We start from the raw sequence: 25,663 nt of genomic DNA on the forward strand, positions 1-25,663 counted from the left end.
GACAGAGCAGACGCTTTGGGGCTCTGCGGAAAGGGAGCCAGCCGGAGGCGGAACGCCGAGCCCCGCGCCTCTCGGAACGCGGGCCGCGCGGCCGAGCTCCCGGCGGGTGCGGGGCGGCCCGGCGCGCACGGGGTTAAAAGCATCATCGCAGCCATTAGAGGGAAAAGTTGCGGCGCGGCGAGCCCGGCGAGGTCCTCCGCCCGCCCCGGCCCACTCCTCACTTCCCGGGCTGGCGCGGCGTGGAGGGAGGGCAGTGATCACGCCAGCCCGAGCCGCGGCTGACGTGGGCCGAGCCGCCGGGGCGCGGGACGCAGCAAGCAGGCGGCGGAGACGGTCCGGCGCTGCCCGCGGGCTCCGCGCTCCCCGGCTCGCCGAGCCCCGGCCGCCCACCGGCTGCGGGATGTTCGCGGTGTCGCGCCCGGGGCTCTGAGACAGCCTCGGACACGGACACGGGTGCATTCCTTTATTTTAGGGCTTTTTTTTTTTTTTTTTTTTTTTTGGCTCTTGGCTACACTGATGTGAGCCCTCCTCCCTCCCCCCCCCATTTTTTTTTCCTTGGAATGATGGGGATCTTTTTGGCGTATGTTGGATTTGTCTTCTTTTCTGTTTTCTGTATGCAGCAAGGGCTTTCTTCTCAAGGTAAGTCTGGGCTCGTTTGGCAAATAAATGTACATTTGCTTGCGTCGTGTGTGTGTGTGTGTGTGTGTGTGCGCGTGTGTGTGTGTGCGCGCGTGTGTGTGTGTCCAGGCAGATGTGAGATTCCTAGCAAGTAACAGTGGAATAGTCTTCTGTTTCGGTATTTTTCTTTAAAGTTGATTGAATAGTCGGCATGCTAGATTTGAGAGCATATCTATTCGGTGTCTGACAGTGAGGTAGGTAGCTCGGTGAGCAGAAACACAGGTGTGTGTGTGTGTGTGTGTGTGTGTGTGCGCGCGCGTGTGCGTGTGTGCGCGCGTGTGTCTCCTGTGTGCGTGCATAGGGTAACCACTCATGCATACATAATCATCGCGAACAAACAGGGACTCTCCGCGGCCAGTCCCCCGGCTCCATGGAGGCAGAACGGGTTTAGAGTTCCTGCTGTGTGCGGGGGGGGGGGGGGGGGGGGGAGAGACGGGCGGGGGGGGTCCGTGTGACTCGGTTTGCATGTGTGTTTATCTGAGGACAGGCTCCTCCGAGGACCCCAGAGAGAAAGGCACGGCTTGCATGCCCAGCGGCGGCAGCCGGCTGAACCCAGTTGCTCCGACTTCGCAAGGCTGCGGCGCTCGGTTCAGCACCATGAACAGATCTCATCTCTGCGGCCAGAAGACCGCATCCCCTCGGAAGCAGCGATGCCGCCGCCTCCTTCCCGCGGGAACCAAAAAAAAAACCCCACAAAAAACAAAAACAAAAAAAGTCATTTTCGCATCAGCGTGCCTTCTGCACGCCTCCCATTTGCTTTGGCTCTAAACGCAGTTCTGTTTCAGTGGAGAGAGCATCTGGGATTTCATGCAATGGTGAAAAGGGCCGCTGCTGCTGTGTCTCTCCTTAAAAAGTGTGTGTGGGGGGGGTGCATCCACCACCACCACCACCCCCCCCCCCGAGCCAGCCCTGCAGCCCTGGGCCCTCCTCTCCGTAAGTGTGCACCATATCTGTGCACAGCTGCCAGCCATAGGTCCCTCTGACACTACTTTTGGGAAACCATCAGCTCTTCCTTCCCAAAGTGTCCCTCAGCTAAAATAAGACCAACCATCCAAAGCATTCCATGTTAAAGAAAGGCAGCATCTCTTCATCTCTGCGAGTTTTGCCCTGATCCCATGAATCTTGCAAACGAGCAGGGTCAAGGCTGGTAATGAAAAGACTGAGAGTAAATCTCCCTGGTGACTTCACAACAACCGTGAACCTGAGCCGAGTCCAGGTGTGTGGTGCTTCCACCCCATGGTGCAGGGCGTGCAATACAGTGGCTTGACTGGGTATAATTAGGAAGGGGCATTTGGAGAGAAAGAGATGTTTGTACAGCTTAGAAAGTGAGCGGCTTGTGTCAGTGCCTCTGAGTCACCATTGCTAATTGTTTCTGATACATCAGGAATGTGCATTTGGACGAGTAATCATGATCCATTCTCTTAACGTGAACCATCCAGCGACCATAGATTGTTTAGAAACTTGGAGGCAAGAGGCTGTCCTCACGTATCAACTTGACATATCAATTTGTCTAAAATGCACCTCCATGAATCCCTCGGTTAATTTGGGGGAACTGCTGCAATCTGACCGAAAGGTTTGTTTTGGCTTCTCACTGAGCAGCCTGACTAGCAGGGGGAGTGATTGGCAGGCGTGTTAGGCTTCCCAGTATCCAGACTTGATCGGCAACAAAGTGATTTAGGAATGATACCAAAAATAGGACGGCTGAGAGGCAAGGGGGGGAGGGGAGGGACAGGGCAAAGTCAGGATGTCATAGAGGGGGTTTTGTTCTTGATTTCCCCCCCTCCCAGTCCGATCTCTCAAGGAAAGAGAGCTGGCCAGCCCGGTGTGGAGATGCTAAAAAGGGTGTGTTTCTGTTTTACAGCTAAATTTACCGAGTTTCCGCGCAACGTGACCGCGACCGAGGGGCAGAATGTGGAGATGTCGTGCGCCTTCCAGAGCGGCTCGGCGTCGGTGTACCTAGAGATCCAGTGGTGGTTCCTGCGCGGTCCCGAGGACCTGGAGCCCGCGGCCGAGGTGGCCGGCGCGCAGGTAGCGGACTCGAGTCGCGTGGGCCGCGCGCCGCCTGGGTCTGTCTGTCCCTCTCACTCCCTGCGGCCTCTGGGTGTCCAGCCAGGGGTCCGCGGCCCAAGACGGTGCCTGGGCGCACCCCTTGGGAATCGTCGTCTCTCTTGGCCTGAGTGAGGAGGCCCAGGGACGCCAGGGCTGTGTCCTGGGGGACTCCAGTTTGCAAAGAGAAGGCTCCTGAGTCTTTCTGGTGAACACTGGGAATGGCCTCCTCCTGTTAGTACTAGTTATTGTCAAGGTGTCCGTGGTGGCACGACAGTGTGGATCCATCGCGGGACACTCGTTGTCCCGTCTCCCGGACTGGGGGGGGGGGGAGGCCGTAATTCTGTGGTTGTCTCCATCCTGTCCCCATGTCTGCAGTTGGCAGAAGAGATGAGTGAGACTGGAGAGACAGAAGGGGGGAGGGGCGAGAGAAAAGGAGGAGGGGGAAGAGAAAGAAGGAGGGGGAAGGAGAGGCGAGGGGAAAGGAATGGGAGGAGAGAGGAGAGGGCGGGTGGAGGAGAAAGGGGCGAGCAGGGAGTGAAGGAGGGGACCAGAGGCCGCGGGAGAATAGACGAGAGAAGGGTGGGAGTGCGGGGAGGGGGGATAGAGAGAGGGAGGAGGAGTAGGAGGAGGAGAGGAAAAGGGAAGGGGGGAGACGGAAGGAAAAGGGGGTCTGAGCGCAGATTGGAGACAGTTCAGCAAAGGAGGCGGCAGACGGGTCCTTGAGACCCCAGGAAGGTGACGCAGTCCGGGCAAAGACGCAGAGTCTCGTCGCCACAAACTTCCACCCGCCCCGCGTCCCTCCCTTCCTCCCCGGTATCGTGCGTCCGGGACGCGTCGGAGCAGCGCGGTGGGAGCCGCGGCCTCGCCAGCCCAGCTGGGGCCGAGCCCCTGGTCTCTTCGCCGATCAGCCCCCGCCACTGAAAGGCTTCAGCGGCGACCAGGTCCGCGCTGTGGGCCCGGGCTGGGGCCGCCCGGGTGCCCAGGCTGAGCGTTCGCCTCCTTCTCCCGCAGGTGGAGCTCCTGCCCGACCGAGACCCGGACAACGACGGGACCAAGATCAGTGTGAGTATCCCGGGGACGGCCGGCAGGGGGCGCGTGCCAGGCGGGCCCGCGGGGGAAACCAGTGCATTTTAGGTTCCTAATGTATTTATTATCCTGTCGGTAAACCTTTTCACTTGTCCCGGGGCGGGGCGGCGGGGCGAGGGGGGGGGGGGGTTTGCAAATTTGCAAGCATAGGAGGAGAGCCAGTGTCTGTTTCTTACCTCACTGAGTGCAGAGAAATGAAAACCAATTTAGAGCTGGTACAATGAAATTATTTCTTTCAATCACATAAATATTTAAAGTTACCTAGAGAATCAGTCTGCTATCACAAGAGATGTGTGACACCTTTTTTTCCCTGTCTAACGGTTACATAACTGTGAGCATAAAGGGCTGCGATGCCGCCATCCATTCAAAACCCTGCAGATAATTACCCTTAAGTAGAAAGTCAACACTAACCGACGAAATCATACAAATATAAAACCAGAAGCCAAATATAAATATAACTGGAAAAGGTTAACCTATTGAAAATGTAGAGATGTGTTTCTCTACTCGACTGGTTATTACTTTTCATAAAGTGTGTGAAGTCAGAAAAAAAAAAAAGAAAATTTTACTTTTTTCTTTACTCTACCTCAAATGAAGCCACATAAAAATCATTCTATAAGTGAAATCATTATATAATTAAGAAAGGAGATCTGCTAAGCATATCTATTATATGTATATGGAATCTAAAAAATCCAATGGCCTGAGGTTTTTACAATACCATATTAGGGTATAATATTGGAGTTATATCACAACTAAATGTGCACACATATATAGCTTACACACATAGAATCCAATTCTATCCTCTGAATGTATAATCTCAAAATGGAAGAAAATACCAAGCAAAACTAAAATATAAAGCAGAAACTCTAATTTATATTCATAAACTCACTAACTCTGGGAATATATTTCAATCCAATGAATCTGATCTCACAGAAACTTGTTTTCAGACAGTGCCAGGGAAGCTTGATTGGTAAGATCAACTGTTAACAATATGTTTCTTAAATACTTTCGTTTTCACGCACATGTGTAATCGGATAGATTGCTTATTGATGAGTCATCTTTCTCTCTTCACCTGCCACGCTTCCAAAGACCAATGAAAACAGCCTCCCACACCCTGACCTAGGGAAGCGATACAATCAGATACATCATCATGGATACAACTGCTAACAACGCTCTCTGTGCGGATAGTTCATATAATCTAGTAAACTGGCGAGTTCTAGACACCAACTGAGACAGGAAATAATCTGGTCCCAGTTTACCCACTGTGTGACCTTGAATATTTGTCCTAAACCAGCAGTGGTTTGCTTAAGATTTCCAGGAGTACTTTCTTAAAGTTCCAGTCTGAGCTCTGCCCCCTGGAGAGGCCATGTGTGTCCGCATTAATCCAAGTGAGAGCGTTTTCTCTCACTTGGCGTGTGGAGTCAGAAGAAAAATAGTTCCTCAAAAGATTCTATGGCCCTGGCCAGTTGGCTCAGCGGTAGAGCGTCGGCCTGGCATGCGGGGGACCTGGGTTCGATTCCCGGCCAGGGCACATAGGAGAGGTGCCTATTTGCTTCTCCACCCCCCCCCCTCCTTCCTCTCTGTCTCTCTCTTCCCCTCCCACAGCCAAGGCTCCATTGGAGCAAAGATGGCCCGGGCGCTGGGGATGGCTCTGTGGCCTCTGCCCCAGGCGCTAGAGTGGCTCTGGTCGCAGCAGAGTGACGCCCCGGAGGGGCAGAGCATTGCCCCCTGGTGGGCAGAGCGTCACCCCTGGTGGGCGTGCCGAGTGGATCCTGGTCGGGCGCATGCGGGAGTCTGTCTGACTGTCTCTCCCCGTTTCCAGCTTCAGAAAAATACAAAAAAAAAAAAAGATTCTAATGTGCAGTCAATGTTGAGAATCACCAACCCACAGCCCCTAAGCCTCAGTTTGCTCTACTGTAAAGTGGGATAATAATAATAAGTATTCAGATTTATTAGGAGACGCAACTGAGAATATAGTTGAAGCTATTAGTTTCTATTATTTTTATAGTATTACTAGATATGTAATTTTTTTATAAACATACATATATATGCTTATCTCTATATGTAAAAAACAGATGACCAGTTCCTAAATCTTCTTAATTATTTATGGCCATTTGAAAGTGTAATAGTCAGTAGCAGAATAAATGTCTGTCTCCTTCACCTCTTTTCTCTTTCAAAATCATCCAAATCTTCAAATCCTGAATGTCTTATAAACTTCACCATCATGCAGTCACACATGAATAATATATAATGTATATCAAATCTATCTGTGTTGACAAAGATGCTTAAGGATATATGCTACATATCATATAGAATTTTATATATTATACATAACTACATATATATATATATAATCTGGCTATTAATCTAGCTTAAAAATTATTAGAGAAAACAAGAGAACCCATTTCAATTTTGAAAATCAACGCAGTGTTACAGTTCCCAAAAGCACAGAAGGGTGGGTACAGTGAGCCACAAGACTTCAGGTGATACTGACTTGCACCCTGAGCCACGGCACCTGTGACGATAGGTCAGAATGTACCAAAGAGTTGAGAAGAAAAATCTCTACTATCCAAATCTATTCTGTCAGTACTTTAAACCATCGTTCCGACGCACGCTCTCAGTTAAACTCGTTGTTGGTCACAACCACCCACGACATACTTTTGTGATCGCTCCGAGTTGGAGCTCAAAGTCAAGGAAAGAGACTGTGTAAACTCTAGACTTGACCTCAGTAGGCTCATGCCTCATTCAGCTGAGCTAACCAATCAGAAGCCATCCCCATGCCTGGAAAGGGGGCAGAGCTGGTTCCCAGACCCTGGGAAACGGTGACCCTATGGGGCCCCGGGGAATCTGGTGCTGGCCGGATTGAACTAATTATCCCATGACTGGTGAAGCCAGTTGAGGTAGACTAGGATAAATCAGTCCTGGGATTTCACCGCTGACTCCAGAAGGAGCTCTCTGACTCTGGCTGTTTTTCCAACATGAGCGAACTCGGGACACAGTGTATGGGACCACAGTCATTTGATGTAGACTTTTTTTTTTTTCTTGACCTGCAATTTTTCAGACAGTGAAAGTCCAAGGCAATGACATCTCCCACAAGCTTCAGATTTCCAAAGTGAGGAAAAAGGACGAAGGCTTGTACGAGTGCCGGGTGACCGATGCCAATTACGGAGAGCTTCAGGAACACAAGGCGCAGGCCTACCTAAAAGTCAACGCCAACAGCCACGCGCGGAGGATGCAGGCCTTCGAGGCCTCGCCCATGTGGCTGCAGGATATGAAGCCTCGGAAGAACGTGTCCGCGGCCGCCCCCAGCAGCGTCCACGGCTCGGCCAACCAGCGAATGCCCTCCACCTCCAGCCCTCAAGCGGTAGCCAAAATCCCCAAGCAAAGTCCGCAATCAGGTATGGAAACCCGTTTTGAGCCTCTTTGGTTTAGCGCTCACGCAGCCTCCCCAGGACAGGACGGCGGGTCTCGTAGGGTAGACAGATGTGTGCATGACGCTTAGTCACAGTGGAGGCCCAGGTCAGCGGCAGGAATGCTGGGATGAGACCCAGGGAGTCCGAGGGGCCTTCACAGAGGATTGTCACCTGCCCTGTTAGTCACTGGCAGGGCTTTGATGTCCAGGGGGAATGTCTGAGCTGGACTGTTTTTTTGAGGGTTTTTTTGTTTGTTTGTTTTTTACCTTCTGTATTTACACATTATAAAAAACAATAAACCGGGTTATGTCCGTGGCATTATCAATGCACGATCACTTTCTCTACAGATTGTTGTATCGATAATGACCCAAATTAGGAGGCTTTACCTTCCCCAAAATGTAAATGAGAGAGACACACACGTGTTCCGTGACCCCCGTAGCTTGGAGCAGGGCTCCTTGGCAAAGGCTTTTGATTCGGAAGGAGAAACATCAGCTGCCGGTGATGACGGTGGCGGTGGCAGTGATGGTAATGGCAGGAAGTGGCCCCGAGATAAGGCAGCTCCTGTAAACGCGCGCCTTCGGTGCCAATTTAGAAGCTTAGTCACACATTTCCAAAGCCAGCTGTGCAAGTTAAAGCTGTTCTGAATAGCGTTGATTTCTGCCATCGTTGCGCCAAGGGGAACTCATTGAAGTCCCGACTGGGATGTGGGGTGTGGGGTGGAGGCTTTTCGGAAAGAGCAGGGAGGAGCGAACCGTCCGCAGGTCACTCCAACACTGGAGGTGACCCCGTGGGACTGAGGGGGCGTGACACCACGTTATCGTTCTTTCAGTTAGTTGTTCCCCTTCCTGGTTTGTCACCGAAACATTATTACTCCTAGTGTTGGTCATGGAAAGATTGCATTGCTAACTTTCCAGGTCTCTCTAGCTCTTGAATTTTTTTTTTAAATCTGGTCATTTCATCAGGATTAATTATTGGCTATGTAACTATAACTATATATATTTCTATTTATATCTTACCTTAGATATATCGTTAAATCCTTTCCTGTGAACCATACTTTTAAAATAATGAGCGCCAGCCAAGGTGTCCTCCTCACGCTCCACGTGCGGGCGGGTGTGTTTGTACAGAGCTTGACTGAGGGTCCCTGTGAGTCGGCACCGCCCTCGAATGGAGGTGGGCAGCCATCTCCGCATGCCTGGCCCCCGGCGGTTGACGATTTACGTCGGTTGGATGAATGTGTGACTTGCCCTCGCTAAAGCTCAGTTTGCGTGGCTCTGCCTCATTTTCCTCTTTGTTGTCTCTTCTGTTTCTCCAATTAAAGAAGAAAACCATACGTCTGTGTGTATATGCATATGTGTGTATGTAGATACTTACATGTATGCATAGACCTTTATAGGACACGCACATACATCTGCCCTTATCGGTGATCATGTTTGCAGCCCTCATTTGATAAAGATTGAAAGTCTTTGGAGGCACCGCCCCCTCCCTTTCACGCTTCTGAAAGAAGAAGCTAGACATTCTGTGCAGAATCCCAGAGTAGCCTCCGCAGACAACAGACGCCCTAATTAAAGAAAACTTCAAACCATGGAAGGGAAGTGATTAGCCCACACAGAATATTCCAAGCTACACATCAGAAATCCACGTTGTGGAATAAAATCGAACACTTTATTACCTATTCCAATGGAGGACTCTTAAGCACAGAACACAATGTTCTCATTCTAAACTATTTACTTTGGATTCTAGAATATACTCTACAGGTAGCCGTTTCATTTTTTTTTTTAATAATTTTATTTTTAATGGGGCGACATCAAAAAATCAGGATACATATATTCAAAGATAACAAGTCCAGGTTATCTTGTCGTTCACTTATGTTGCATACCCATCACCCAAAGTCAGATTGTCCTCTGTCACCTTCTATCTAGTTTTCTTTTTAGTGTGGCGTTTGGAGCTGGATGGTCAACTCTGGAGATCATCTGGCGGTTTTCTAGTGAAAACCTCCCTCGGCGCCCAGCGCCCGCCACCAGGTTCCCCACGGCTGTTTCTGCAACAGAGGGAAGGCGTGCTGACTCACGGCGCTGAGACGCGTGAGAAGCCGTGCTCACCAAACGTTACCTGCTTATCGCAGAGCCCAATCGGAAGTAGGTCAGGATTTTTAAGTTCAATTTTTTTTCCTACCAGTGAATACTGGAAGATATTTTCTCTGAACTTAACAACATTCTCTAACTTCTGGTTCAGAAGCTGGGGGGGGGGGCGCCCACCCATTCTATCCGTGTGTAAGTCTCTGGGCTTGCACAGCTATTAGATAAAACACAGAACCTAGGATGGAGATTTCTGTATTCTATTCACTGTACTCCCCACATCCTGATTCATAATTTTGCTTTATGAGTTTCCAGGTCATAGTGAAATGAAACGGATTGCGATGCCCATGCTTTATTTATCCACTCAGCTGTTCACTCTCCGTTCTTTCACGTTTCCCATTCTGATATCTTCCGGGAGAGCCAGTCTGGGGTTCACTACTGCCCCCTAATATTCCTCCACAGAGACGTCCTGTAGGCACAGTGGCAGAGCAGAGGTGGCTGCACCGTGCGGTGACACTCCGCCCATCGAGAGGACACATGGCCTCTCCTCCCCACCTCACCCCGCAGCCGCCTTCCTGGGCTGGCCCGGGACCACCGTGACAATCAGACCTGAAGAGGTCATCCCATGCGAGTCACGCTATGCTCATTCCAGACCTGGCTTTTAAGAGGACTGGCTGCTTCCGCTGTGGCCTCCTAAGACGCCTGCCACCATTTCAGCGGTGCACCTAGCTCTCGCTGACCTTACCCAGGGAAGCCCCCGGCCCGCTGGCCTTTCTTATCGGCCTCAGTGGCTCCTTCCCTGCACCGTGAGCGGTCCCCAGGTGGCTCTGCCACCTGCACGGGTCGACACCCAGAGTCCCAAGAGGCAATCATAGCCACGTGTTGGCACAGGCGCTCGGTGGTAGGGTAGTTTGCGTCAGTCACAGAGACATCATGTCCAGGCCGGGTCCCTAAACCCACATCCTCAAAACTGAATTTATTCTCTTAGATTTGTTTCACCAAAAAAAACAAATGATCTCTCTCCGATGTTCCTAAATTCTTTCCAACAACAAAATCCTCATCACAATCACAGGTCTGGCGGGAGACCTCGCACGTGTTCTTACAGCCTCTTCAGTCGTTGCCACCACGAATCTGTATTCCAGGCTCTTGGAAATATCCTTGAGTGATGGCACCTTGTCTGTTCCCCTGACACGGACTCAGCCCTCAGCCCGGGCCCTCTTCGCCTCCCCTTCTGTGTCAGCTGCCTCTGCCCGTGTGCCTGTCCCCACGCTGGTACCACAGGGAACAGGTCATTCCCGAGCTGTGTTAGATGATGTTGTTAGATGATGCTGTTTCCACAGCCCCTGCACTAGCTGTCGTGGGCTGACTTCCAGCCCCGTTTCTCCTGAGTCTCTCCTTCTGGCGTGTATCCTTACTAGGGGGCATTTCCTGACTGCTGTTAGGGACTCCCTCACAACTTGTGACTTCGGGGGTGCGCTTTTCTTCTTTGCACACCTGTCATTCCCTGTGTGCTGATGCAAATCCTCTTTCCAAAGCCCTCTGCTCTGGTCGCAGTCAGAGTGTATGTTTTCCCCGTGCAGCTCTCCAAAGCGATGTGTCTGTGGTCACGCTGAAGATACCCTCCTGCCTGGGGGACATTTGCTTCTTGGGACTTTCCTCCTTTCGGTGCCAGGAGTCCCTCAGCGATGCCCCCCCGCCCCCCGCAGGGTCGCTGGGCTCCCCGGAGAGAGCTGCTTGGGCTCCCCACAGAGCTAGCAGCTGGCCCTCAGTTTCTTCACATGCCCACAGAGGGAGCTCACGTTCGGGTCGGGGAGGACCGGAGAAGAGAGAGGGATGGGCTCTCTCCGTCCTTAACTTCTGTTTCTTATTAACTATGGTTACATAAACAAGTGTTGTCGCTCTTCCAAAACTGAGCGAGACTCCTCAGTGGTCTTCTCCAAACTGTGTAGTGCAGGTGACCTGGCCCGGACTGGGGCTTGTCACCAAGTCATGCTCCAGGCTTCCGGCAGCACCGGCCCACGGCATCCACGTCTGAGCCCAGAACCAGAAACAGGCGTTTTTGTGTATGTAGGAGCAACAAAGGGTAGAATCATTAACTCGAAAAAGCTCTTCTCAGTGAGAAAACAGGTTTTGTCATCATTCACTATGAGATTTGTGTGTGTGCGTGTGTGTGCGCATGTGTGCGCGCGCGTGTGTGTGCATGTGTGTGTGCGTGTGTGTGCACGTGTGCATGTGTGTGCGTGTGTGCACATGTGTGCATGTGTGCGTGTGTGTGCATGTGTGTGTGCATGTGTGTGTGCATGTGTGCGTGCGTGTGTGTGCACGTGTGCATGTGTGTGCGTGTGTGCACGCGTGTGTGTGTGCGTGTGTGTGTGTGCGTGTGTGTGTGCGTGCGTGCGTGTGTGTGCGTGTGTGTGTGTGTGATGCCACAGAATACTTCTCTGTAGAAGCCGGTCTTCTGCTAGGGTCAGTTGTCCCGCGGAGGCGGACCTCTGCAGGGCTGTCCTGTGTTCCCTGCGCGCAGGGGCTGGCCCTGGTCAGGACTGCGGCCGTGGTGGTTACAGTGTAGCGAGGCTCCCACGTGTGCGGAGACTGCCGGCGTCTCTGGTCCTCCAGCGGGAAGGCTGGTTCTCTGAGCTGCGTTTCCACAGTGACGGGACCCTGAGCTGGAGAGGCAGCTGCTGCTACAGCTGCTCGGAGCCGGGAGCGCCTGGGCCCTGGGCTGGCACGCCCCGTAGCTGTGGCAGCCTTCCAGAGGCGGCCAGCCTCGGCAGAAACGATCTTCAGACAGAAGTCAGCGCCGGCGGGGAGGGCTGGGAGGCCGGCGGGGCTGCCGAGGGGCCGTCCTCCTGGTCTGCAAGTCGGGGACGCGGGGCTCCGCCTCGGGGGGGAGAGAGCCAGGCGTGTAACTCAGCCCGTGATGTTGACTTTGGTTTAAATGACCCAGCTTGGCTGCTTACCCTGGAAAAATTAATTTGATCATTGCTATGCTATCGGTTAAACGGCTGCTGTGTAAAGCAAGCGTGTATGAATAAGATGAAAAAAAAAATAGATTTGAGGCTACGCTCGGGATAATACAGGACAAGGAGCCCGCTCGAGATCGTGTTTGAACTGGAATTAGGTAGATGAATAGTCCATACTGGCGACGTTCTCCTGCAAACCGTGGTTAACCTGACGCATTGAAATTCAGGGCTCGCCGGGTCTGCGGCACCGAGGCCCAGCTGTCGGACGCAGGGCTCGCCAGTGTGCGAAGGGCCACACTGGGGTTCGCCCGTGACGGCCAGGAGCTCGCTACCTGAGGGGAGCCGTGGGGCCCGTCTGTCCGCCAGCGCTCGGAGCTCCTGTCTCTAAGGGTTTTCAGGAAGCTGTCCGAGAAGCAGCTCTGTGGGTAGCTGAGCAAAGCCCTGGGAAGTGGCTGCAGACACTTCCCTCTGTTGGTCAAGGTCACACACACACAGAGGTCCTACCAGCAAGGTGAGGGCTCCTCCCCGCAGGGAACGCTGCCGCCACCAATAGCCTGACACACGGGGGCACCCGTCGCAGCTGCCGAGAGCAGAGGTAGACAGGAGGATGCTTCTCCGACCTCAGCCTCTGTCCCAGCCGCTCAGCAGCAGAGGCGGCGGGCACAGCGGTCAGGGAGGAGGACTGTTCACGTCTCAGCCCCGTCACTCGGGGCTGTGCTTGTCCCCATGTCCCCCTGTTCTCATTCTGAAGATGCGATGCCGTTATATACAGAGAGAGCATGGCACTGACCAAGCCTCCATCAGTGATAGCGACCACTTGCTGGGTTAATATTTATACAATGACTAGTGCACTGTGCTTATCTATGGGGACCATTATCAGCCGTGAAGCGAGGGCAGGAAGTGCGGCCCAACACCCCGCCCTGCCGCAGCGAGGCTGCGCCCCGCTGGGTGTGTGTCAGAGACGGGCTGAGGAAGGCGGGTGCTTCTTCATTCTTGGTTTCTGCCTTACTGCTTATGATTTCAGAACTTTCTCTTTTTTTCTTCTATCACAATGCCATTCGCTGATAAATCGTCACCCTACATAACCATACCAGATTAGCCACCAGCCGGCTAGATCCTCACGGTAACACATAACAACATTCCAAGGGGCTTTCTAAGAATTGGAACTGCGTGCCCTGAATAAGCGACCTGTGTCGGAAGGCACAACTGCACGAGTGGGCTAATGTCTCCATTCAATTCGAGCTGTCAGAAGAGACCCTTGAAATTTGTTAAATCATTAACCTAAATTATAGATTCATCTAAAAACACAAACGAGTGAAAATCTTGTTAAATCTATACGAAGAGAAGGCCCTGGCCGGTTGGCTCAGTGGTAGAGTGTCAGCCTGGTGTGCAGGAGTTCCGGGTTCGATTCCCAGCCAGGGCACAAAGGAGAAGCACCCATCTGCTTCTCCACCCCTCCCCCCCTTCTTCCTCTCTGTCTCTCTCTTCCCCTCCCGCAGCCAAGGCTCCATTGGAGCAAAAGTTGGCCCGGGCGCTGAGGATGGCTCTGTGGCCTCCGCCTCAGGCACTAGAATGGCTCTGGTTGCAACAGAGCGACGCCCCAGATGGGCAGAGCATCGCCCCCTGGTGGGCATGCCGGGTGGATCCCGGTTGGGCACATGCGGGAGTCTGTCTGACTGCCTCCCCATTTCCAACTTCAGAAAAATACAAAAAAAAAAAAAATCTGTACGAAGAGAAAAAGGAAATGGGTTTAGAACCCTGTGATAAACGTGCCCCAGGCTGGAGCAGCCCGTAGACACAGATTTGAGTTGGAGAGTCACCCGTGACTGGTTTGTTGAGTGAGCATTGCACGAGATCTCTGAACCTCAGAGCCCTTCCTTATAAAACTGAGGTGGCAACACACATTGTCCTGAGGCCACTGTCAGCACTCAGGGACCTAAGAGTCAGCCTGGCACATGACCCAGCTCAGCAGCGGTGAGTCCTCTTCCACTTTACCTGTCAGGTATGGAAGTGGAGTTTCAAACAGCCGTGACCTACGAGGATAGCTGAGGAACGCGATCATAAAGAGAGGTGAAAAAAAATAAGAAACCTGGAGAGCTCTAAAATTATGTAACAATTTAATATCTGATGAATTAAAAATCTAATCATGAAGGCAGGATTGATTTAATTAATAAATGACAAAAAGAAACCTATGATCACAGCCTGACCTGTGGTGGCGCAGTGGATAAAGCGTCGACCTGGAACACTAAGGTCACTGGTTCAAAACCCAGGCCTTGCCTGGTCAAGGCTCATATGGGAGTTGATGCTTCCTGCTCTTCCTCCCTTCTCTCTCTCTCTCTCTCTCTCTCTCTCTCTCTCTCCACTCTCTAAAATGAATAAATAAAATCTAAAAGAAAAAAGAACCTATGATCACAATTCATGATATATCGTATATCCAAGCAAACTGTGATTAAAGAGCTAAGCAGAAAAGAAAAATCAGATATAGGAAACAGAGCACAAAATCAGAGGCCTGAGGCTTTGAAGGTTTATAGTGACAGGAAAAAAAAAGCAAATGAAAAGAATATTTTACTATATAGAATTTAAAATATGGGCTTAACTTACAAATGTAACCAAAAATTGAAGCCACAGACCAGGAATTATCTGTGTCTATCATACTTAGGAAGGAGAGAGGGTCCGCTTTGCAGATGCTGTGATTATGTAATCCACGCCACATGACTTAGAGATTTCAAAAGGAATCATGTAATATTGATAGAGACAAAATAAAGATCTATGTTGAAATCAATTCTCTATGTGACAGCAATACCCAAACAGAAAATATTTGGGGCAAAATATATAATCAGTAGTAACAACAAAAATGTATAAAATATCTAGTTTTTTTTCAAAGTTAATAAATAGGAAGGCCATTGGAACACTTCGTTAAAAACCCATCAGGTTGGGATGAACTTGCTATCTTTTGGGCGGACAGTCATCTCAGAATTGTAAATACTACATGGCAGGGTTTTCAAAAGTATATGGGCTTGATACACTCCCAGGAAATACCCTAGTTGTTTTTTAAAAACCTGACATGTGTAATCTTGGCAAAGCTTGCTGAAATCAACACCTGTCAGCAAGGTGACAGTCACCCAGGCATTCTGGTGTAACGTGGCTTGGACGGTAGAGTGGTACTTCCCTCCTAGAGGAAAATTGGGAAGGAAAGAATCAGTCAGAGTCGGGAGTGGGTGGGTCCTTTGTCCCTGAAGAGATGTTCCCTGGGAGGAAACTCCAAGGGGACCCGCAGTGAAGCAGACCCAGGCCAGGAACAGGGACGCCTGTCACAGGGGTCTCCCCCAAACTGGAAACATGCACATGACCCAGAGTAGGAAAGTTACCTAGTGAAGGTGTTAAAACCATAAAATGAACAGGAAGCAGCTTCTAGAATTGTACTTTCAAAGAATGCTTAGTGGAATTAGAAAAGACTAAATACAAAGCTTAGTGTGAAAAAAAAAAACGGAATGCAAAACTTTAAAGTACAAAAAATGTAGAAGACAAAACCCGAAATCAATCGGAGATATGTGCACAGAAAAACAAGAGGAAATATATGATGAAAATGTACATCAAAAGTCAAGAGGTTACGATGTTCAATTCTTTGATTATTGTGTCTCTATTAATAACATTTGTACAATGGTAATTTATTACTTCCCTTATAAGGGGAAAAAAACATTATTTAAAATCTCCCAAATTTAAAAATAAGCAATGACAGCTCATAAGAAGGAAAAAAAAAACTTAACAAAAAAAGATATCTATTCAACAAATAAATACGGAAAAAGTGGAACTATGGGGCTGTGTGACTGTGGTGCTCCTGACCAACTAAAAATACATAAACACACATGTACACGTATGTACACATGCATGTATGTACAGATCCATACATGGACGTTAAAAGTGCTGTTGTGAAGCTGCCGTACTCAGAAATTGCTAGTAGCATTGACAATTAAGAACAATATATCTTATTTCCTAAAATCTGAGTGGAGAATCTGCCCATCAAATTATTCTTTCTGTTTTTCTAAACAAAGTGGGTGTGCTTGATAAAAACCTATTGATTGAATAAATCAAGTACAGATAAAGCCCATTAATAAAACATTCTGCAGTCATTCTTCCTCTCAATGGTCTGAGTGAGTCAGTCCCCGATTCAGAGTTGGGTTCAGTGGTGAGCGATGGTGTGGTCTTTGGGAGTGTCAGGGAAAATCAATGCACTGGAATATTTATCAAGGATAATTGTGTTTCCTTTCCTATGACTGCTTCAAAAAGTCTGAGAGAGCATTTCTGCATGAATTCAGAATGCCACGTGCATACAAGAGACCCACCATAAACTAAAGTCATAATTAGAGCAAATTGTAAGAGCTAGGGCGTTGCAAAGGGTAAAGCCACATCTTCAGCCATTTGGAAAGTATTTTATTCCTAATTTTTCTGATTAAACAAATGTATTTGCCATGAAAGAAATTTCTCAAATCTGTTAGCATCATAAAGAGTTCACCCACTAAATAGGGGGGTGGGGGGAGCTTTAGAATATAAAGATTTATCTTACTTCCAAAGATCTGAAAATAATATAAAGGTTTTCAAAGAAAAATGTAACGGTCCTGCGAATGTTCCGTGCAAACTCAGGAGACACGATTCTTTCTGACATCTGCCAAATGGTGAGGTCCAGTGAACTCTGAGCAGTCCAAGTAACAAGCTAATGAAGGGTGAGGAAAAGAAACATGTGAATTGTATCTCGATACTTCTGGTGTTACAGAAGTACCTAGCACTGTGCTTAGCACATAATGAGAGTTAAACTAATGGTTTAGGATTGAAGATGATGTTTTGGCAAAGCACTTACGAGGATAAAACCACTGCTAAGGAGACACATGATTTTTTTTTTTTTATGTAATTTGCTCAACCTTTAAGAAAGCAACTGCAGCCCATATGTGTGCTAATGGAGAGAGAGAGAAAGACTATTCAAAAATAGCATTTGGAGGCCCTGGCCCGTTGGCTCAGTGGTAGAGTGTCGGCCTGGCATGCAGGAGTCCCGGGTTCGATTCCTGACCAGGGCACACAGGAGAAGCGCCCATCTGCTTCTCCACTCCTCCCCCTCTCCTTCCTTTCTGTCTCTCTCTTCCCTTCCCGCAGCCGAGGCTCCATTGGAGCAAAGTTGGCCCAGGCGCTGAGAATGGCTCCATGGCCTCTGCCTCAGGCACTAGAATGGCTCTGGTTGCAACAGAGAGACGTCCCAGATGGGCAGAGCATCGCCCCCTGGTGGGCATGCCGGGTGGATCCCGGTCGGGCGCATGCAGGAGTCAAAAAATATATATAGCATTTGGACTATCCTTCATTCCATAATCATGGCGACAATATTCATTTAGTTGAAATTCTATTTCATAACAAATTATATCTAGAAAGTTTGAAAATTAATCCCTTGCAACTATATAGTTTTGTTCGCATGCCTTGATGCATAGGATATGGATTTTTAAAAAAAGACACCTTCAACTCTATCAGTTGCTTAAGTCTGATAGCTAAGAAAATTTCTGTTATAAAGATAATTTATTAAACATTCTAATCCAGGTAACTTTGAAATAGTTATATTAAGGAAAAGAGTAAAATTATTGGCTCAAACTTGGAAAAATATATGGATAAAGTCTTAAGAAATGTCACTTATGTAAAAATAAGTGTTTTCTGAAGTTTTAACATTGATGCTTTTCTATATCTTATGGCATTAGGTCCTAGGTAAGCTTTTCTTCCAAAAAAAAAAACAAAAACAACAAATACTGCTGAACAATTAAAGTTAATTTGTATGTGTGTGTGACAGAGACAGAGAGAGGGACAGATAGAGACAGACAGGAAGGGAGAGAGATGAGAAGCATCAATTCTTCGTTGTGGCACCTTAGTTGTTCATTGATTGCTTTCCCATATGTGCCTTGGCCGGAGGGCTACAGCAGACCGAGTGACCCGTTGCTCAAGCTAACGACCTTGGGCTCAAGCTGGTGAGCCCGTGCTCAAACCAGATGAGGCCATGCTCAAGCCAGCAACCTGGGAGTTTCAAACCTGGGTCCTCCACGTCCCAATTCGATGCTCTATCCACTGCGCCACTGCCTGGTCAGGCTGAAGTTAATTCTTTTAACTTGGGCAAACTCGGTATTTTTAAAACCTGGTGAGAGCTTTCCCTTTTCCAATTTATAAAAGGAGATGCGTGAAAAATGAAATCATACACACAGCGACATTTCTTTCCTTCTCTCACTTCTACGTCTTGACTCGGAGTGTTTCGGTTGCCATTGCTCTCGCTTACCAGACGTGTTTCCATCTCTGCTGAGTCATGTTCCCGGGGTGAGGCTGGAGGTGGGATCGATGACAACATGCGGAGAGTGTGGGTGGCCCAGCAGGGAGGGACTGCTCACACAGGCACTCTCGTTTCTCTCGCCTCTTTGCTCAGTCATCAATAGCCCTAGCTGTCCTCACTCGGGACAAACCACCCCAGCCTCCCCCCACCCCGGGCACAGGGCCTGCAGCACAGCACCTGCACTGGTCCCAGTTGTCCTCACAGTTCCCCCCCAGTCTACTCCCCGGGTGGATGTACTTATTTACGCCCGTAGAGAAATCCAGCACTTCCCAGCCACGTGCAGCCAAGGCACAGGTCTGTGCGATCCCGAATACGAAATTCGCGACCTTTCCAACAAGGTGCGCATGAACATCTACCTTTGTGTCACGAATATGGAGTTTGCTGATGAATAGTGAAAACATACACGCCGGAGACAGATTTAAGCTCCGTGAGCAGACAGTGTCCGGCGCTTCTGCAACATTTATTTATACACCTGTCAGTGTGATGCTGAGAATCAGTTATTCTGACTTATGCATGAAGCAGTTATTAAGTACACGGTGGGATGAAAACTGCGCCGTTTGGAAATATTTCACTTGTTTTTCCACGGATTGATAGGTTGTCCCTTCCTCGTCATCCCAGCGTTCCCACCCGGGTCTAACAGGCGTCACTGAGGAGGGAAGGTGTCCGGGTGTGCAGACCGCCCGTGGAAATGAGGACGCCGACGGGTCGGTCGAGTCCAGCAGAACTGGTGTTGGACGTCAGCTCCATCAGCGCCCAGCTGAGGGAGCTCGAGCACGTTGTATGCCCCCCCCCCCTCAGCAAAACCCCCAAGTACAATAGCAACCTCACAGATCACAGTCAGGGGTACAGAAATAATACGTGCTCAGGAAGTGTTAGCTACTCTCATCCTCATCCTCATCCTCTTCTTCATCCTCATCGTCCTGTCTGCATCCAGAGCAGTTCGTACCTGGATGAGCAAATTACAGTGAAATGTGCTGTCTTAAGATGCACTGTAGCCCTGGCCGGTTGGCTCAGCGGTAGAGCGTCGGCCTAGCTTGCGGAGGACCCGGTTCGATTCCCGGCCAGGGCACACAGGAGAGGCGCCCATTTGCTTCTCCACCCCTCCGCCGCGCTTTCCTCTCTGTCTCTCTCTTCCCCTCCCGCAGCCAAGGCTCCATTGGAGCAAAGATGGCCCGGGCGCTGGGGTTGGCTCTGTGGCCTCTGCCTCAGGCACTAGAGTGGCTCTGGATGCAACATGGCGACACCCAGGAGGGGCAGAGCATCGCCCCCTGGTGGGCAGAGCGTCGCCCCTGGTGGGCGTGCTGGGTGGATCCTGGTCGGGCGCATGCAGGAGTCTGTCTGACTATCTCTCCCTGTTTCCAGCTTCAGAAAAATGAAAAAAAAAAACAAACAAAAAAAAGATGCACTGCAGATTTTGCAAGCTGGAGGCATAAGTGCTTCTTTTTATTTTTTCCTTCTTTTTCCAAGTGAAAGGAGGGGAGATAGAGAAACAGATTCCCACATGCGCCCCCACCAGGATCCACCCAGCAACCCCCATCTGAGGCCATGCTCACAACCAACCCATTTTTAGCACCTGAGGTGGGTGGAGGCTCCACGGTGCCCGGGGCCAATGCACTTGAATCAATAGAGCCCTGGCTGCGGGAGGAGAAGAGAGAAAGAGAGAAGAGGGAAGGGGAGAGGTGGAGAAGCAGATAGTCATTTCTCCTGTGTGCCCTGACTGGGAATTGAACCCGGGACACCCACAAGTCCAGCTATTGCTCTGCCACTGAGCCAACCAGCCAGGGCACAGAAGCACTCCTGTGGGTCCCTTTCTGAGGCCCCGAGGAAAGCGGAAACCTTGAAAGTCCTTACAGGTACTCGTAAGCCAGAGAGTGTGGAACATGCTGAGGTGAATGGGGCATCCCCGTGTGCCTGGTCATGTAGAGCCTGTGGACGTCGGCAACTGTCCGTCTCTCCCTGACCCACAGGAAGAGACCTCCTCAGGAGCAGAGAGGTGTGCCTTTGCTGACCCAGGTCATGCAGGACAGGACGCTTAAACAGTGACTGCCGCCATTCCGGGGCTCAAGCAAATAAGCAGTTTACGTTCCGGCTCAAATTGAAGCTCTTTTTTTTTTTTATAAATAGGAGATTTCTGGAAGAAATTGGCCCTGGACCCATAAGAACTCTAATAAAAAAGGTATTCTTTTCAAAAAATTATAGGCTAGAATCATCCTATTGTTCGACTTTCCCCCTTAAATAATGACTCAGTCTGTGCAAGCTAGAATAAAAGTTGCATGAAGAGCCAGCTCGGATTTCCTCCTACAGCTTCTATCTCGTTCTGAAAGCTGGCATCGGTGATGAAGGGGCAGCATGTCAAAGGCGGGCCTGTCCCCGGAGCTGGACACGCCATTCTCTATGAGCTGGGCCTCTTCACAGACAGAAATAAGATCCCTGGACTGTGGTTCCTTTTGTTATCGGAGGCTTTTCCATTCTTTTAGGTTTGTTTGTATAGGTATCTCTAATATTCACTTTTACAAAATAAAGGTTCTGGAGTCGGAGCCCTCGCAGGAGAGAAATTGTCGTCTTCCTCTTTTCTTACTTCTTTTGATTCTGCCAGATACTCAGACAAAAAGAAGAAGAGGAGGAGGAGGAGGAGGAGGAGGAGGAGGAGGAGGAGGAGGAAGAAGAAGAAGAAGAAGAAGAAGAAGAAGAAGAAGAAGAAGAAGAAGAAGAAGAAGAAGAAGAAGAAGAAAGAAGAAGAAGAAAAAGAAAGAAAGAAAGAAAAAAAGAAGAGAAAGCATATGAAGGACAATACCTCTCTGCAGATGGATACTCTGACCCAGACTGTTCTCATATCTTATCCAAACCAACTACATGTTGTGCTGATATAAGAAAGTAATCCATCACGGGTTCACCACCCGGAGAAAGTGGATGTATTTAAAGAGCTGGTCAACCTGAGATGGAATCAACTCTCTATGTCCCGATGCTCACTTAGTCCTTTGAATTCAATACTCAACTCCTCTCTTGATGATCTTTCCCGGGGACCAAGGGTTTGTGTCGTTCTGTCTCTCCCTGTCACTAACTTAAGGTGGCACTTTGAACAATCACCTTAAACTTTTGATCCCCGTCTTTCAAATCTGAATCAAAAGCTTGGGGAAAGAGAAGTTCTTAGAAAAGAAGAAGACCCGTAAGAAGAATGAGGAAACCATCTCTCGCCCAACTATTTAAATGAACTTGGAGGAAACTTTAAGTTCTGAAAGGCTATATAATACGAAAAGTTCAGCATATTAAGGTATCATAAGACATTCGGTGGTCTCTATGGAGCAAAACCCGCTTTATTTATTGTTCGTGTTTAGGTAAACTGGGAGGCTGGTGTTTTCATAGTCAGTGTTTTTATCAGCTCAGAGCTGGAGAAAAGAAGTTTTTATAGCAAATATTTTTCTTTTCTCTAAAGCATGTTACAGCTGGCACATTTTCTCTGCAAAGATTAGTGGACATTTAAATAATAGCTCCATATCCTGGTTTAACAGATGTGGAGACAAACGGGGCCAGGTTGGCCGCCCCAGGCAGTTCCAGAAAAGAGCTTGTCTGCATCCCTGCTGCTCCCACCGCTTCTCTGTGGCTGTTTCCGTGCCTTTGCCTTACGGCCTGTAGGGGGCGTGGCCCCAAGCTGCTGATCTGCACGTTCCTGATCTGTGGGGTGGCGGCTGGTGCGGAGGAACTCACGCGATGTTGGCCCCAAGCTGCCGATCAGCACGTTCCTACGTCCCTGATCTGGGGGGTGGCGGGTGGTGCGGAGGAACTCACGCGATGTTGGCCCCAAGCTGCCGATCAGCACGTTCCTACGTTCCTGATCTGCGGGGTGGCGGGTGGTGCGGAGGAACTCACGCGATGTTGGCCCCAAGCCGCTGGTCGGCACGTTCCTGATCTGCGGGGTGGCGGGCGGTGCGGAGGAACTCACGGGATGTTGGCCCCAAGCTGCCGGTCGGCACGTTCCTGATCTGTGGGGTGGCGGGCGGTGCGGAGGAACTCACGGGATGTTGGCCCCAAGCTGCTGGTGCGGAGGAACTCACGCGATGTTGGCCCCAAGCTGCAGATCGGCGGGGTCCTGATCTGCGGGGTGGCGGTCGGTGCGGAGGAACTCACGCGATGTCTGCAGGGGGCCTCCTGCCCCTTCCCGGACACACAGCAGACACCCCTCCCACTTTCCTCGCTTTGGAGACGGCGGTGAGCACCCAGAGGGCCGGGGGCAGCCTGACGCAGCGGGCCCACCACGTCCCTGCCCCGTGATGGTAGATCCAGGAAGAAGGCGTGGTGGTCCGGGCGGCACCGTCTGCAGAGGGAGGTGCAGAAGGGAGCTGGGTTCTCCCACCGGGCAGACAGGTGAGAGGCACGGGGCAGACGTCCCTGTCGGGGACGCTGTGCTGAGCTCAGTGAAGCAGGGAGCTGGGAGATTTAGCTGTTCGTGACCATGACCATCATGCTAACGGTGGTGTAGCTGCAAACCGCCGCCTCTACCTGATGGCTAAGGATGCCACAGTGACATCCACCGAGTTGTCATTGTTTATATTTTGGGGGGGGGGGGGGGCTTAGATGGAATTTTCTATTACTCTCTGAAACAGTCATTATCATAAAGATAAAAAATGGCAGACATTTTGTTTATCATAGTTTTCCTGGGCCAAACTCTCGTTTGCCACCGACCCCCTCTTGGGAAAGGCTTGTGGGCCACATCTCGGGGAAGGCGGTGTGACGAGAGGGGCTGAGACCGGGAAGCTGAGTTTCCATGCTCCTGGGACTTGGAAGAAGACTTCCTAGACCTTCCCGCCGGCCACGTAGGGAGAGCCCCCCCCCCTCCCGTCTTACAAGGAGCACAGCTCCTCCCGTCTTACAAGGAGCACAGGGGAGCTCCCTTGCGAGAGGAGCTCTGTGGAAATCTTCCAGCATACGAACAGACGACAGGCCTCTTGATTACACAGAAGACGAAGGAAGCTAGAAACGGCCTTCTAAACTGGAGAGAGACCTCCAGGGTCTTTCTATCCGGGGCTCCTCATCTCGCTGCGCGCCCTCCCCCCCCCCCCCACCCGTTCCTCACCCCATTTGGATAGCAGCACCTCCCCTTCTTCCTCGCACGGTGTTTTGTGTCGGAGGGAAAAGTTTCAAACCTCTTACAGCGTTGTCTTAGGCATCAGGAGTCACGAAAAACAATTGTTCAAATTTCAGCCCTTGCCTTTCATGAGCGTGTAGAGCAATCTGTGAGACAGGCTATGGACATAAGGAATGCCAGGTCAGTGCGAGCCATGCCGCAGCCAGAGGGGGAAGGCCCCGCCGAAATCCTGCTGGCCTGCAGAGGCAAGAGAGGTGACCAGGAGGTGCTGGGAACAGACACGGTTGACAGCAGGCCATCTGAGGGTGAGAGTTGCTTCAATGCCTGGTCGTATCAAGGTGTAAGACAGGGGTCCCCAAACTACGGCCCGCGGGCCACATGCGGCCCCCTGAGGCCATTTATCCGGCCCCCGCTGCATTTCCGGAAGGGGCACCTCTTTCATTGGTGGTCAGTGAGAGGAGCACATTGACCATCTCATTAGCCAAAAGCAGGCCCATAGTTCCCATTGAAATACTGGTCAGTTTCTTGATTTAAATTTACTTGTTTTTTTATTTTAAATATTGTATTTGTTCCCGTTTTGTTTTTTTACTTTAAAATAAGATATGTGCAGTGTGCATAGGGATTTGTTCATAGTTTTTTTTATAGTCCGGCCCTCCAACGGTCTGAGGGACAGTGAACTGGCCCCCTGTGTAAAAAGTTTGGGGACCCCTGGTGTAAGAGATTATCCCGGTTGGCCCGAGCATAGAGCCAATCTAAAGAAAGGAGGGGAAAAAAAATAGCAAGATAGGTGATCCTATTCTAACACAATGTCTGATTCTAATATGGGAAAATACCTGAGTCGTTATGATGCTCATTTTAGAAAACATGAAAGAAATCAGTAGCTTCGTTGGGATCTTAGAAGTGAGAGGCCGGAGCAACGGTTAGAACCCGAGACTTCCTGACTGCGATCCTCGCTCTCATCTATTCACAGACCTAACACGTTTCTGTCTGTGCCCATGAGCCCAGGGCAGGAAGGGCAGACGAAGTCTGCTTCCTGCGAAAAGAAATGTGTAACTGTCTGTAGACTAGACCGCCGCTCGTCTATAAAGAAAGAACGTTTCTACTCGGAATAGCAAATGATGTTGTATTCAGAACAGCGTACCTTGGAACGAACTTGACTCTCGGGGAGTATTTGTTCCACGTCCCCGGGGACAGACGAGAGCATTGTAGATTCTCAGATGGCACTTGCTAAGTCGTTGGGGGGGTTACAGAAGATCAAGGACATATCTCTTCGTTCAAGGCATACATAAGATAGATCTAGGAGGGAGAACCATCAGGGACTCGCTTTAGAATTGGCTGTGCCAGGAAATAAAAGCACTGTTATTGGTCTGACAGAAATAAATGTCACCTAATTAAAAATACGCCAGGAAGTGCGTGCGCCGAGAGTGCGGGTGAATTGTGTGGTGAGGGAAGGGCGCTGTCACGATGGCAGATTGGCTAAGAAAGGGCACTTGACGTCCGAGTGGCCTTAAAATACCCTTTTGAGCGTGTCGTTAGATTTCTCTGCAGTTGTACTGCTCGTGTAAATTCTGTTTTAACTTGCACATGCTGGACCTCGGATGGTAGGAAATGTTGGGGCCACGTGAAGCAGCCGTGCCCCTCCAACCCTGCAGGAATGAAATGATCCGCCAGGCGTTTCCTCTGACGGGTCGTTTACCCTACAAAGGGGAAGGTTGATACACAATTTCAGCAGGTTTGAGCCCTCTGCAGTGCCCATGTTAAAAAGGGAAGCAGGGTTTCACAAAACATCTCTTCCGAAGAGTGGCCGTTTTACCCAGTTTTATCGGGCTTAGCGTTTTTGAACATTTATGCCACTGACTATTTATTTAAAGAACCGTGCAATCATTCTTTTTTTTTTTTTTTCACAAAAATGAATCCCTATCAAAGAATCTGTCCTCCAAGGGTAACAAGGAAACGTATTCCACTTGGGG

The 25,663-nt window shown here is 50.0% G+C and overlaps 1 protein-coding gene across 6 annotated transcripts in view; it reads left to right on the forward strand.

Annotated features, from left to right (window-relative positions):
• The first annotated feature begins 540 nt into the window (after positions 1-540).
• VSTM2A (V-set and transmembrane domain containing 2A) overlaps positions 541-25,663 on the forward strand; it is a 28,659-nt gene continuing 3,536 nt past the window's right edge. For 5 of the 6 annotated variants that reach the window (XM_066354184.1, XM_066354185.1, XM_066354189.1 and 2 more), the window contains exons 1-4: positions 541-639; positions 2,540-2,706; positions 3,739-3,789; positions 6,872-7,208. In XM_066354184.1, coding sequence (XP_066210281.1) covers positions 561-639; positions 2,540-2,706; positions 3,739-3,789; positions 6,872-7,208 — 634 coding nt within the window. In that variant the 5' untranslated portion in view covers positions 541-560. Of the gene's footprint in view, positions 640-2,165; positions 2,252-2,539; positions 2,707-3,738; positions 3,790-6,871; positions 7,209-25,663 lie in introns of those variants that run through there. The other variant, XM_066354188.1, reaches the window with a different exon arrangement.

This window comes from Saccopteryx leptura, chromosome 12 (assembly GCF_036850995.1).
Source record: "Saccopteryx leptura isolate mSacLep1 chromosome 12, mSacLep1_pri_phased_curated, whole genome shotgun sequence".
Taxonomy (NCBI): domain Eukaryota; kingdom Metazoa; phylum Chordata; class Mammalia; order Chiroptera; family Emballonuridae; genus Saccopteryx; species Saccopteryx leptura.